Source organism: Scyliorhinus torazame, chromosome 17 (assembly GCF_047496885.1).
Source record: "Scyliorhinus torazame isolate Kashiwa2021f chromosome 17, sScyTor2.1, whole genome shotgun sequence".
NCBI classification, from domain to species: Eukaryota; Metazoa; Chordata; class Chondrichthyes; order Carcharhiniformes; family Scyliorhinidae; genus Scyliorhinus; species Scyliorhinus torazame.
The window spans coordinates 155,349,187-155,362,301 of record NC_092723.1 but is presented as its reverse complement, the minus strand read 5'-3'; the positions used below and the strand labels follow the sequence as shown (position 1 = coordinate 155,362,301).

The window sequence follows — 13,115 nt, the reverse complement described above, 5'->3', positions numbered from 1 at the left end:
AGCAGTGCTTCAACTGCTAAGGCCTAGGCCCATGAGAAAACCTCCCATGGTTTAGGGGTAATAAACAGTGGGAGTGCAAGCTTGAGTTTTTCAGTCCTGAATTAACTTTTTCCAGTACTGCTTTTAAAACGTATTTGTTTTGGGACCTGGGCATCACAGACAAGTCCAGAATTTATTGACCATCCCTAATTGCATTTGAGAAGGTGGTGATGAATTGTCTTGTACAGCTGCAGTCCATGTGGTATTTCTGAAAGGACACGATCAGATGAGAACATAAAAACTTGGTTCACATCTGCAAATTTGCTGACTGGTGACAGGCCATAGACTGGTGACCAAACCAGGTCAGCCTGATTCAGGATTGACAGTAAGGGGGATGAGACCTGGGGTCCACAGCTCTGCCTGGCCAAATCTACAGATACTGAGATATCCATGAGCCAGGGCCAGCTGTTTAGACATTCTGGAGGTCAGATTTGCCTGATAGTTGACTGAACCAGAGACTATCACACCATCTGTGATCTGAAACTGGAGCACAAACCACACATTTTGCAGCAATGGAGTGTATTGGCAGAGAGAGTCAGGATCAGCTGGAGCAAAGGATCCATAGCGATCAGTAGAAGTACTGAACCCAGGCAGATGAATGAGCCCGAGACCAAATGAGGATGGTTTGATCTCGGAAGCACGAGGAGACATAGCTTTAAATTGAGGGGAGAAAGATATAGGACAGATGTGTGAGGTAGGTTCTTTACTCAGAGTAGTAAGGGCGTGGAATGCCCTTCCTGCAACAGTAGTGGACTCGCCAACACTAAGGGCATTCAAATGGTCATTGGATAGACATATGGACGATAAGGGAATAGTGCAGATGGGCTTCAGAGTGGTTTCACAGGTCGGCGCAACATCGAGGGCCGAAGGGCCTGTACTGCGCTGTAATGTTCTATGTCTTCGAGGAAACTGGGAAAATCTGTTCTCAGGCTTCACTTAAAGTCAAAATCCCAAACTCGCTAAATTGTTTCTAATTCCATTTTATCACCAAGAAGCTAACTAACGCAAAGCCAACGAACAGTGATCGATTGGTCTCCGTCGGAGGAGGAGGCTTATATTATAGGGAAAAAAAGGATTTTCTCATACCTGAGGGAAAGTAACTGCCTTGATTCCTGGGGCACAAAATTCCTAATAGACATAGCACTACAGGTGATTTGTGTCAGGTGGGATAATGGCAGCTCTGAATTGTATGTGACAGTTACTTGGATAAGGAAGAAGTGAACAGAGAATTAAAATGAAAAGCCAGCCCATGAAATATCATATCTGGAGAATAAAAATGAGAAATGGATACGAAAGCTAATTTCAATCTGGCTCTCATTTCTGTATATTCCCTCCTCGAGAAGAATGAGAAACAGTCCCATTATGACTGACTTGAGATGAAACCTGGATCATACCTGACATTAGCTCCCTGTCAGTGAAGAATAAAGCCGCCTGTCTGAAGGCCAGCTCCGGGGTTGGTGACATGACTTTCTCCAGGTTGCTGTGGTTTTCCTTGAATAAATTGGCCCTGGGTTTGGATGCACTGAGTATAGCAGCCAGTGTTTTGAAAGCATTCACACGTCTCAGCACACACACCAGGGCAGGGCTGGATACCAGGCAGTCAATGCTTGCCTGCCAGTGTCTGTCACCCACTTCAAATGGGGTCAATTCTTTGGCCTGGCTTCGGCTTAAATGTGGCAGCCATTTCAACCCCAGAAGTTCAAAGCCTCCATCTATTAGCTCTGCACCTGAGGAGAGAACAGGAGGTTAGAGACATCCCCCATGTACATCTATATATTACACATCTACAGCTCATACAAGTTGTCATGTGAGAGTACCTTTAAGAAATGGGTGCTTAAGAAATGTACCTTTAAGAAATGGGTGTTTATCAGTGATATCAGAGTGTGGGTGGAGCTGGGCTGTCTGTCAGCTTTTTACTTCTGTTTTAGGCTGTCTGCTGCAGGATGTGTTTTAGTTTCGTTTTCAGTGTTGGAGCTGAAGCCAGACAAAGCAGGTATACTGCTGTTCTCTCTGCCATGAAAAGACTATCTCTTGATCATTTGGTGAATTCAGAATTATAAATGTTCTCAGTAGTGAATGTAAACCTGATGTGCTTCTGTTAAAAGGTGTTTCTTTTGTCTTCTGGATGCTATTTGGGAAGTTATTAAGGATTACTGAGTGTTGTATGCTTGGGGGTTGTATTTGAATTGATGGTTGCCAAGATGTTCATTGTATGTTTTAAAAAGGTTAACTTGAGTTCATAGAATAAACATTGTTTTGCTTTAAAAAAATACGTTTCCATTTCTGCTGTACCACACCTGTAGAGTGGGCCGTGTGCTCCCCATACCACAATCTATTAAAAGTTGTGGGTCAGGTGAACTCCATGATACACTTTGGGGTTCTCTAAACCCTGGCCCATAACAAAGTCAAACTGCCCCACCACTAAAATCTGTCAGTGACTAACTGATTCAAAACAGTTGATGCAGCCCCAAAAAGCCCAAAATTCCAAAACAGCCATGGCGTATGAAAACCCGAATCACATGCTCATTCCAAGCATTTGCTTAATTTCAAGTTTGATCAGATATTCAGAATTTGTTGAAGCGTAAGTTCCTCCAGCTTAAATTTGGGAGGGCCAAGTCATTGTCTTCAGCTCTAGCCACCACCTGTACCAATGATTTCAGCTACTATCCTTGAACTTTGCTGTCCTGTTTAACGCTCAGCTTCACACAATTTCCATTACAAAAGCTATTTACATCAATGCTACACCAACTAGCCCCTCTTTGCCCAAGACCTTGCACATGCCTTTGTCACCTCCAAGCTTGTCAACTGTAACATTGTCCTTGCTGACAACCCACCTTCCATAAATTCCAACTTGTCCTCATCCTGCGTCACTTGCATTACACTGTTGTCCTCTCTGGCCTGCGCTGGGTCTCCAGCCCCATGTGCAATAAATTAAAAATTCTCGCTTTGGTGGTGGCACAATGATATTGTCACTGGACTAGTAAACCAGAGATCCAGAGTAATGCTCTGGGGATCCAGGTTCAAAACCCGCCACTGCAGATGGTGAAATTTGAATTCAATAAAAATCTGGAATTAAAAAGTCTAATGATGACCACGAAACCATTGTCGATTGTTGTTAAAAACCCATCTGGTTCACTAGTGTCCCTTAGGGAAGGAAATCTGCTGCCTTTACTTGGTCTGGCCTACATGTGACTCCAAACCCACAGCAATGTGGTTGACTCTTACCTTCCCCCTCAATGGCAATTAGGAATGGGCAAGAATGCTGGCCCAGCCTGCGACTCCCACTTCTCACCAACAATCTTTCTAAAAAATTGTCTTGAAATCCCTTGACAGGCATGGCCAAATAACACATTTACAATTCTCTCTGGTCCTGTACTACCTGACTTCTCTGATCCTCTGATTGACCGTTACTAATTGGTAGCACTGTATTCAGACCCCAGCCGTACTTTGTGGAACTCTCCGATTAGATCACTCTATCATGCTGTACTCCTTTAAAAACTTCAAAGTCAATCTCTCTGTGCAAGTCTTTGGAACCTCTCCTGCACATTCCATTCTTGGTCCAATGTCTGTTTTCCTTTCAGTAAAGCACTTTGCATAATTCTTTACATAAAAGATGCTAAAATAAATGCAAAAACATAGTCAGTAGCCTCACCTGATATGTTGCGTGATTTATTTGATGGGGGTCGTAGAAGGTCCCGCAGACAGTTCCCAGCATTTTTCACTGCTGTGGGTCCGGTTAGTGTGAGAACAACAACTTGCTCCAGTTCAGGATTGGACACAAAGCTGTGTTTATACAGCACATCCACATTTAGGTTGGCAGAATGAGGCACAGCACTGAGAGACCCTCCTACACACAGACAGAAAGCAATACCATCACCTCAATCCACAGCACACAAATGTAATTGCTAATGCTTTCCACTTCTAAACACATTGGTTACAGGGTGACACAGTGGTTAGCACTGCTGCCTCACAGGGCTGGGGACCTGTGTTTGATTCCGGCCTTGGATGGCTGTGTGGAGTTTGCACGCTATCCCCGTGTCTGCACGGGTTTCCTCCCGGTGCTCCGGTTTCCTCCCACAGTCCAAAGATGTGCAGGTTAAGTGGATTGGCCATGATAAATTTACAGGTTTGCGAGGATGGGGCGGGGGAGTGGGCCTAGATGGAGTGCTCTTTCAGAGGGTCAGTGCAGAGGTAATGGGCCGAATGTCCTCCTTCTGCACTGTAGATATGGAGTTCTGCAATGGACGCAGGCCCCATGAGAAACAACAGGTGATGTAACTTCATAGCTGATAGTGGTAATGCCAGAAAACAGTAAATGCTGGAAATGCTCAGCAAGCCTGGCAGTATCTGTGGATAGAAAAACAGAGTTAACGTTTCAGGTCAATGACCATTCATCAGAACTCAACAGAACTAATAATCCAGAAATCTGTATTAATGATCCAGATGCGAAAACTCAAATCCCACCTGGGGAATCTAAATTCAAAAACTTGATCAGATTGGCATATAAACCCACCTTGTTAACTAATGTTCCTCAGGAAAGGAAATCTGCCATCCTTACCCAATCTGGCGTACATATGACTCCAGGCCCACAACAATATTGATTAATAAGGGGATCAGGGGTTAGGGGGAGAAGGCAGGAGAATGGGGATGAGAAAATATCAGCAATGATTGAATGGCAGAGCAGACTCCGTACCAGCCTCCCCGAACAGGCGTCGGAATGTGGCGACTAGGGGCTTTTCACAGTAACTTCATTTGAAGCCTACTTGTGACAATAAGCGATTTTCATTTTTTCACTCGATGGGCCAAGTGGCTTAATTCTGCTCCTATGTCTTATGGTCTAATATGGTTGACTCCTAACTGCCGTCTGAAATGGTCACTCAGCTGTATTAAACTGCTACAAAAAACAATAAAAGCAACACTGAAACATTGCCCTAGGCACCAGTCAAAATGTAGCTCAGTCTAGTTGACTCTGCAGTTGTCTTTCCGACCACCTGGGGGCCTCGCTAAATTGGGAGAGCTGTCCCACAGAGTCGTCGAGCAACAGCCTGAAATAGTCATACTCACCAAATCATATCCTACAACAATGTCTCAGAATGGAAGCAGACAATGAAACAACTAACTGTTCCAACTCTACCAACATCTCAATCTTCAATGATGGGGCAGCTCAGTACCTCAGTGCAAACGACAAGACTAAAGTGTTTACAATTATCTTGAACAAAAAAGTGCCAAGTGGATGATCCTGGAGGTCACTGCATTACCGGAGCCAGTCTTCAGTCTATTAGATTAATTCCTTATTCTATCAAGAAACAGCTGAGCACATTGAATACATCAAAGGCTATGGGTCCTGACAATATCTCAGCGTGTCCACCACCTGCAAGGCACAAATCAGGAGCGTGATGGAATACTGACCACTTTCCTGGATGAGTGCAGCTCCAGCAGCACTCAAGAAGCTTGACACCATCCAGAACAAAGCAGCCCACTTAATTGGCATCCCACTCACATAGATTCATTCACTTCACTACTAATACAAAGTGTGTACAATCTACAACATACACTGAAACAACTCACCAAGGCTCCTTGGACAGCTCCTTGAACCTTCCACCCATGATTGCTACCATCTGGAAGGACAAGGGCAGCAGACACATGAGAACAACACCATCCGGAAATTGATCTTCAAGTCACTCACCGTCCTGGTTTGGAAATATATTGTCATTCCTTCACTGTCCCTGGGTCAAAATCCTGGAACTGCCTCTCTAACAGCACTGTAGGTATACAAAGAATACCTACAAGAAAGCAGCTCACCACCACCTTCTCAAGGACTATTAGGATTGGGCAATAAATGTTGACCTAGCAGCAATGCCACATCCCATGTATAAGAATTTTGATCCAGAACTAGCTGCGCTCATGAACAGGCTGTTCAAGTTACAACACAGATGTACATCTGACAATGTAGGTTGTTTTATTCATTTACGGGATGTGGGCGTCGCTGGTTAGGCCAGCATTTATTGCCCATCCCTAGTTGCCCTTCAGAAGGTGGTGGTGTCAGAAGGTGGTGGTGAGTTGCCTTCTTGAACCGCTGCAGTCCTTGAGGTGTAGATACACCCACTGTGCTGTTTGGGAGGGAGTTTCAGGATGTTACCCCAGTGGCAGTGAAGGAACGGCGGTATATTTCCAAGTCAGGGCAGTGAGTGACTTGGAGGGGAATCTCCAGGTGGTGGAGTTCGCATCTATCTGCTGCTCTTGTCCTTCTAGATGGCAGTGGTCGAGCGTTTGGAAGGAGCTGTCTAAGGAACCTTGGTGAGTTACTGCAATGCACCTTGTAGATGGTACATATGGCTGCCACTGTTCATCAGTGGTGGAGGGTGGAGTCGGCTTCCGGCGGGGGAAGAGAGCGGTCGCGGGTAGAAGAGCTCCTGAGGGGGGAACACAGTTGAGTCCCGTTCCCCGCGAAGGACTTGTGCCTAAGTGCGCAAACTTGGCCGACTGGGCCCCCGCACAGCAAGAGAGTGCGGAAGAAGAGGAGCTACCCGGACTCCAAAACAGAGCAAAGTCGGAGACCTGAGTGCACAGGAGCAGAGCGAGCGACAAAGACAAAGAGAGAGCCCCCCCCGGGGGGAAGGAGAAGAGGCCGCAAGGGACCGGAACGGTAAGCTGTGGCCCCGGGCAGGAAAGGTGTACGAGAGGAGCCGGGGCTGGAGACCAGGAAGCGGCCGGATAGAGTCGCCCCCCCACCCCCGAACAGAGATAGCGCAGCGGAGTGCGGGCCTGCGAGCCGGCCCGACCGAGGCCCCCCCCCCGGCGGCAACCACCACGAGGCAGGCGGCGGAACAAAGGGGGACTCCCAGCCCGACGAGAAGCCTTTCTCTCTCTCTCTGGTCCCAGGGTGAGTGAGGTGAAAAAGAAAACAAGAATGTCCTCTTTTGGGGGGGGGGGGGGGGGGGGGACTTAGAAAAGAAAACTGTTAAAGGGACAGAAAATGCCCTCTCTCTTTCCACGTTTCTCAAAAAGAAAACCAAACTTACCTGAAAAGTGTCTTTTTAGAAGGAGAGGGGGTGGGGAAAGAGGGGGAGGGAAAAGAAAAAGGGTGAAAATGCCAGAAGGGAGCCAAAGCAGAGGGAGAAAGGGCACCAAAAGCAAACGAGGCAATACGCGAGCCCACTCAGACGAGCTAATCAGTGCACGAAGCGGCGGAATGGAAGCCTTGCCGCAACAAAAAGAACTGGGCAGACAGGAGTATTTTCCCCCTGGGCCAGAGGGGAACTGGAAGGCAGCCTTTGCCGAGGCGCTGAGGGAACACCAGCAGGAAAGCAAGCCAGGGACCAAAGCAGCCATAGAGGCCACAGTACAGGCAGCAATGGCCAAGGCCTTAGCGGAGGTGCAGCTCGCCCTGGGCAGAGCAGAGGAGAAACTGGAAGCCCAAGAGGAGAAACTGGAAACCCAAAAGGCGACCATTAAGGAGCTGGAAAAAGCCGCGACTGACATGAGCGACCGGACCACGGCCCCGGAGAAAGAGGTGGCGAGACTGGGCACAATGCAGGGGAGCCTGAAGGGCAGGGTGGACGACCAGGAAAACCGCTCAAGAAGACAAAATGTCAGGATAGTGGGCCTACCAGACGGGATCGAGCATAGAAACCCCACGGCCTATATGGCCGAGATGCTGGACAACTTAGTGGGGAGGGAAACATTCCCCAACCCACCAGAAATGGACAGAGTACACCGGTCGCTGCACCCGAAGCCCAGGGCGGGGGAACACCCGAGGGCAGTTATAGCTAAACTGCACCAGTACAAAGACAGGGAAACAATCCTGCGCTGGGCCAGGCAAAACAGAACCTGCAAATGGGAAGGACACTTCATTCGAGTGTACGAGGACATTGGGGCAGACCTCGCCAGGAGATGGGCCGAATTCAATAGAGCGAAAGCAGCCCTTCACAAGAACAATGTGCGCTTTGGTATGCTGTACCCAGCGAAACTCTGGGTCACATACCAAGAAAGAGAGTATTTCATTACAGCCCCCGCCGACGCAAACAAGTTTATCGAGGAACACGGGCTGGAAAACCAACTGCGAGGGTAGAAATACGGGGGGTGAGGCAACACCAGGCCCCCCTGCCCCCACCCCCACCATGGCGAGCGCACCCTGAACAAAAAGCAAACCGCTACCCAACGAACCGCCATAGGTGGGAAACCAGGCCCCAGCACAAGGGCATGAGAGTAGCGGAGAAGGGAGAGCAAACGGGGGGAGCGCAGGGTGGGACAGGGGAAGAGCGGGCAGAAAAACGCAGAGGCTGGGCAGGGGAGAAGCAAGACAGTAACTCCCTAGAGGGGGGTCACCGCACTAGCAAGAAAGCTAGCACCGGGGACATGCAAAAAAGCAGGGCAGCAGTGCGCCCCCAACAGGGGGGATGGCGCCAGGCAGAGTTGGGGGACACACACACACACACACACGACCACTCAACAGAGGTAGGAGAGCAAACGGGGATAGGAGCAGGGGAAAGAGGGACAAAGGCGGGATATACGGGAGAAGGGGAGAAAGGGGCAGGAAAGGGAGAGACTGGGGGGGGCACAGGAAGGGAGGGAATGGGGGGGTTGGAACACAGGGATGGAGGGACAAACAAGGCTATAAATGAAACAGCAATAGGGCTACAGAGTGCCACAACCAAGGACTCGGAACAAGGAATCGCTGCAAGCATCCACCCAGTATGGCCTCTGGGCGAAGGGAGACCCCAGAGTGCAGGGGGCTACCAGCGTGGCGGCCGCACAGCCGGGGGTCCCCTGGACGGCGGGAAACCCCGGAGCGCAGGGGCCCGACCGCATGGAGAGAGCAGTGACAGCGGCCATCCTGGACGGCCCCCTAACAAGGGGGAACCCCGAGGGCAGGGGCGCGTCCACCAGGTAAATATGGTTAATCCCACAGGAGCGAGGGGACAGAAGCCCCCCACCAGGAGAGTCACCTGGAACGTAAGGGGACTCAACGGCCCAGTGAAAAGATCCAGAGTCCTCAACCACCTAAGAAACATGAAGGCAGACATAATCTTCCTTCAAGAGACACACCTGAGAGAGCAGGACCGACTGCGGCTAAGAAAGGGCTGGGTGGGACAGACCTACAATTCCTGTTACGGGAAGAGGGCCGGGGGGTGGCAATACTGATCAGCAAATGGACGATCTTTAGGGCGACAAAGACGGTTACGGACCCAGGGGGACGGTACGTCATGGTTAGCGGGACCCTGGATGGGGCACCGGTAGTACTAGTTAACGTGTACGCGCCCAACTGGGTCGACACGAGCTTCATCAAGAAGACCATGGCAGAAATCCCTGACATAGCGATGCACCGGCTAACCATGGGGGGGACTTCAACTGTGTACAGGACCCAACAACTGACAGATCAAACCCCAAGACGGGGAAAACCTCAAACTTGGCAAGGGAACTCGGTCACTTTATGGAACAGATGGGAGCGGTGGACCCCTGGAGGTTCACCCACCCAGGGGAGAAGGAGTTTTTCTTCTTCTCCCCAGTACACAACGTATACACCAGAATTGACTTCTTTTTGGTGGGGAAAACGGTGCTTCCGGGGATAGACAAAGTGGAATACTCCGCAATTGTGATATCAGACCACGCTCCACACTACATGGACGTGAGGCTGGAGACGGGCAGGGCCCAACGTCCCACATGGAGGTTGGACGTCACCCTACTAGCTGACAAGGCCTTCAACGAAAGGTTATCACAGGCCATTGCAGAGTACACAGAGAACAACCAGAATGGGGAGGTCTCACCCTCCATGTTCTGGGAAGCGCTAAAGGCCGTACTTTGAGGGGAAATCATCGCTTTCAAAGTTTGAAGAGATAGGGAGGAAAGGGCGGCTAGGCAGCAGCTGGTCGACTCCATACTGGAGGTAGACCGTAAATACTCCGAAGCCCCGACCGTAGAGCTCCTGGCGGAGAGGAAAGATCTATAAAGGAACTTTGATCTTCTCTCCACCAGGAAAGCAGTGCTTCAACTCCGCCAAGCACACGGGACCCTATACGAACACGGAGACAAAGCCAGCCACCTGCTGGTACACCAGCTGAGAAAGCAGGCAGCCACCAGAGAAATTGCACAAATCAGGGATACTAGAGGCACATTAGAAACAGAGCCAGAAAAGATCAACAAAGCCTTCAGGGCCTTTTTACCAAGGGCTGTACACCTCAGAGCCCCCAATGGGGGAGTCCGGGATGAAACGGTTCCTTGATGGACTGGACATACCAGTCGTGGGGGAGGGCAGAAAATGGGGCCTGGAAGCACCACTAGCACTGGGAGAGATCATGGACAGCATTAGCTCCATGCAGGCGGGGAAGGCGCTGGGACCAGACGGATTCCCGGCGGACTTATACAAAAAATTTGTACAGCACTGGCCCCGCACTGGGAGATGTTCACAGACTCGCTGGCTAAGGGCACACTGCCACCCACGCTAGCACAGGCCTCAATCTTGCTGATACCTAAGAAAAATAAAGACCAACGGAATGTGGGTCATACAGACCCATCTCACTGCTGAACGCAGATGCCAAAATACTGGCCAAGATTCTAGCCAAAAGGCTAGAAAACTGCGTGCCAGAGGTGGTCGCAGAGGACCAGACGGGCTTTGTCAAAGGTAGACAGCTTACCTCGAACATCAGGCGCCTGCTGAACGTGATAATGACCCCATCTGGGGAGAGAACACCAGAGGTGATCGTCTCCCTAGACGTAGAAGAGGCCTTCGACAGAGTCGAATGGAAATACCTCATAGAGGTATTGGAGCGGTTCGGGCTTGGAACAGGATTCACCTCCTGGATAAAACTCCTATACAACGCTCCCATGGCGAGCGTACGGACAAACAACACCAACTCCCGATACTTCCAGCTGCATAGGGGCACCAGACAAGGATGCCCACTGTCCCCGCTGCTGTTCGCCCTAGCGATCGAGCCACTAGCAATTGCGCTCAGAGCGTCAAAAGGCTGGAGGGGGATCCGAAAGGGCGGCAGAGAGCACAGAGTCTCACTCTATGCAGATGACCTGCTCCTCTATATTTTGGACCCACAAAGCAGCTTGGACGGAATCATCGCGCTCCTGAAAGAGTTTGGCACCTTCTTGGGCTACAAACTCAACAGGAGCAAAAGCGAGATCTTCCCGGTACGCCCACAAGTAGGTGGGGCAGCACTAACGGGACTGCCGTTTAAACAAGCCCCACACAAATTCCGCAACCTGGGGATCCAAATAGCCCATGACTGGAAAGGGATCCACAAATGGAACCTCACCAGTCTGACAGAGGCAGTAAAAAAGGACCTGCAAAGATGGAACACACTCCCGCTCTCCCTTGCGGAGGGAGTCCAGACGATCAAAATGAACGTGCTGCCCAGGTACCTCTTCCTATTCAGATCCATCCCGATCTACATCCCCAAGGCCTTTTTCAAAGCATTAGACAAATTAATCATGGCGTTCGTATGGGGGGAGAAGAATGCTGGGATCCCAAAGAAGGTCTTACAAAAAACAAAATCCAGGGGGGGGCTAGCCCTCCCAAACCTACAATTCTACCACTGGGCGGCGATGGCCGAGCGAATAAGGGGATGGATCAAGGAGCCAGAAGCCGAGTGGGTGCGCGTGGAAGAGGCCTCCTGTATGGGGACCTCCCTCCGGGTCCTTGCCATGGCGGCACTCCCATCCCTACCCAGAAACACTCCAGCAACCCGGTGGTGATAGCCACCCTCCAGTCCTGGAACCAACTACGGCAGCAATTTGGCCTGACCAAAATGTCGGACAAAGGTCCCATCTGCAACAACTATAGGTTCACACCAGCACTGACTGACGCCACCTTCAAAAGGCGGAGACAGGACGGGGGGGACACTGACAGTCAGAGACCTATACACCGACGGCAGGGTCGCAACACCGGACAAACTGACAGAGAAATTCCAGCTAGCCAGGGGGAACAAACTAAGGTACCTGCAACTCAAAAACTTCCTACTTCTTACCCACAACCGCCACGACAGACATTACTGGAAGAGTTACTGGACGCAAGCATATTGGAGAAAGGAAACTGTAGCGACATGTATGACTGACTGGTAGAAGGGGCCGACACCGTACCGGACGCAACAAGAATGAAATGGGAGGAGGGCCTGGGGATCGACATAGGGTGGGTCTCTGGAGCGAAGCACTGCATAGGGTCAACTCCACCTCCACGTGCGCAAGGCTCAGCCTGACGCAACTAACAGTGGTACATAGAGCCCACTTAACAAGAACCCGTATGAGTAGGTTCTTCCTCCCGGAGGTGGAGGATAGATGTGAACGGTGCCAAGGAGGCCCGGCCAACCAGGTCCACATGTTCTGTTCTTGCCCCAGACTTGTGGAGTACTGGACTGCCTTCTTCGAGTCAAAGGTGGGGGTGAGGGTGGAGCCATGCCCGAAAGTGGCGGTCTTCGGGGTTTCAGACCAGTCAGACCTATTTCTGGGGAGGAGGGCAGATGCCCTTGTCTTTGCCTCCCTGATCGCCCGCCGTAGAATCCTGTTCGGCTGATGGTCAGCAGCACCACCCAAAGCTGCAGGCTGGCTGTCCGACCTCTCGAATCTCTCCAAATGGAGAAAATCAAATTCGCCATCCGAGGGTCAGACGACGACCTCCACAGAACGTGGGAGCCATTCACCCAATTGTTCCGGGTCCTGTTTGTGGCCAACGAACAAGCAGAATAGCCAGGTAGCCAAGAACCAGGGGAAAGCAGCCAAAGCATGAGAGGGAGAGATAGACTGAAGGGGAACCACAGGCAGTGGGGGAGGGGTGGAGGGAAGAGACAGGGAACAATAGAGGAGAGCCAGGGAGGTAGGTGGGGGGTGGGGGGGGGGGGGGGGGGGGGGGGGGCAGGGAAACGTTAACTAACTTGACATCCACAGGAACAGAGAAAAAGGAGAAAAGAGGCGGAGGATGGGAGGGCCGGCTGAAGCGGTAGTGTGCACGAGAAGACAACGGCGGTGAAATCCGTCGGGGAGAAGCAAGAGGCAACACTGGCACCAGACCCATTCGAGGAGCGCCCTCTGTATAGTCTCTCTGGCACAAACAGATGCCTACTTATATATATATA

At 50.7% G+C, this 13,115-nt stretch overlaps 1 protein-coding gene across 3 annotated transcripts in view; it reads right to left on the bottom strand.

The window, feature by feature from the left end:
- LOC140394270 (dynein axonemal assembly factor 8) overlaps positions 1 to 13,115 on the bottom strand; it is a 120,220-nt gene that overhangs the window by 35,511 nt on the left and 71,594 nt on the right. For all 3 annotated transcript variants that reach the window (XM_072481328.1, XM_072481330.1, XM_072481329.1), the window contains 2 exons: positions 3,692 to 3,886; positions 1,434 to 1,766 (listed from right to left, as the gene is read on the bottom strand). In XM_072481328.1, the coding sequence (XP_072337429.1) occupies positions 1,434 to 1,766; positions 3,692 to 3,886 (528 nt within the window). The remainder of the gene's footprint in view (positions 1 to 1,433; positions 1,767 to 3,691; positions 3,887 to 13,115) is intronic.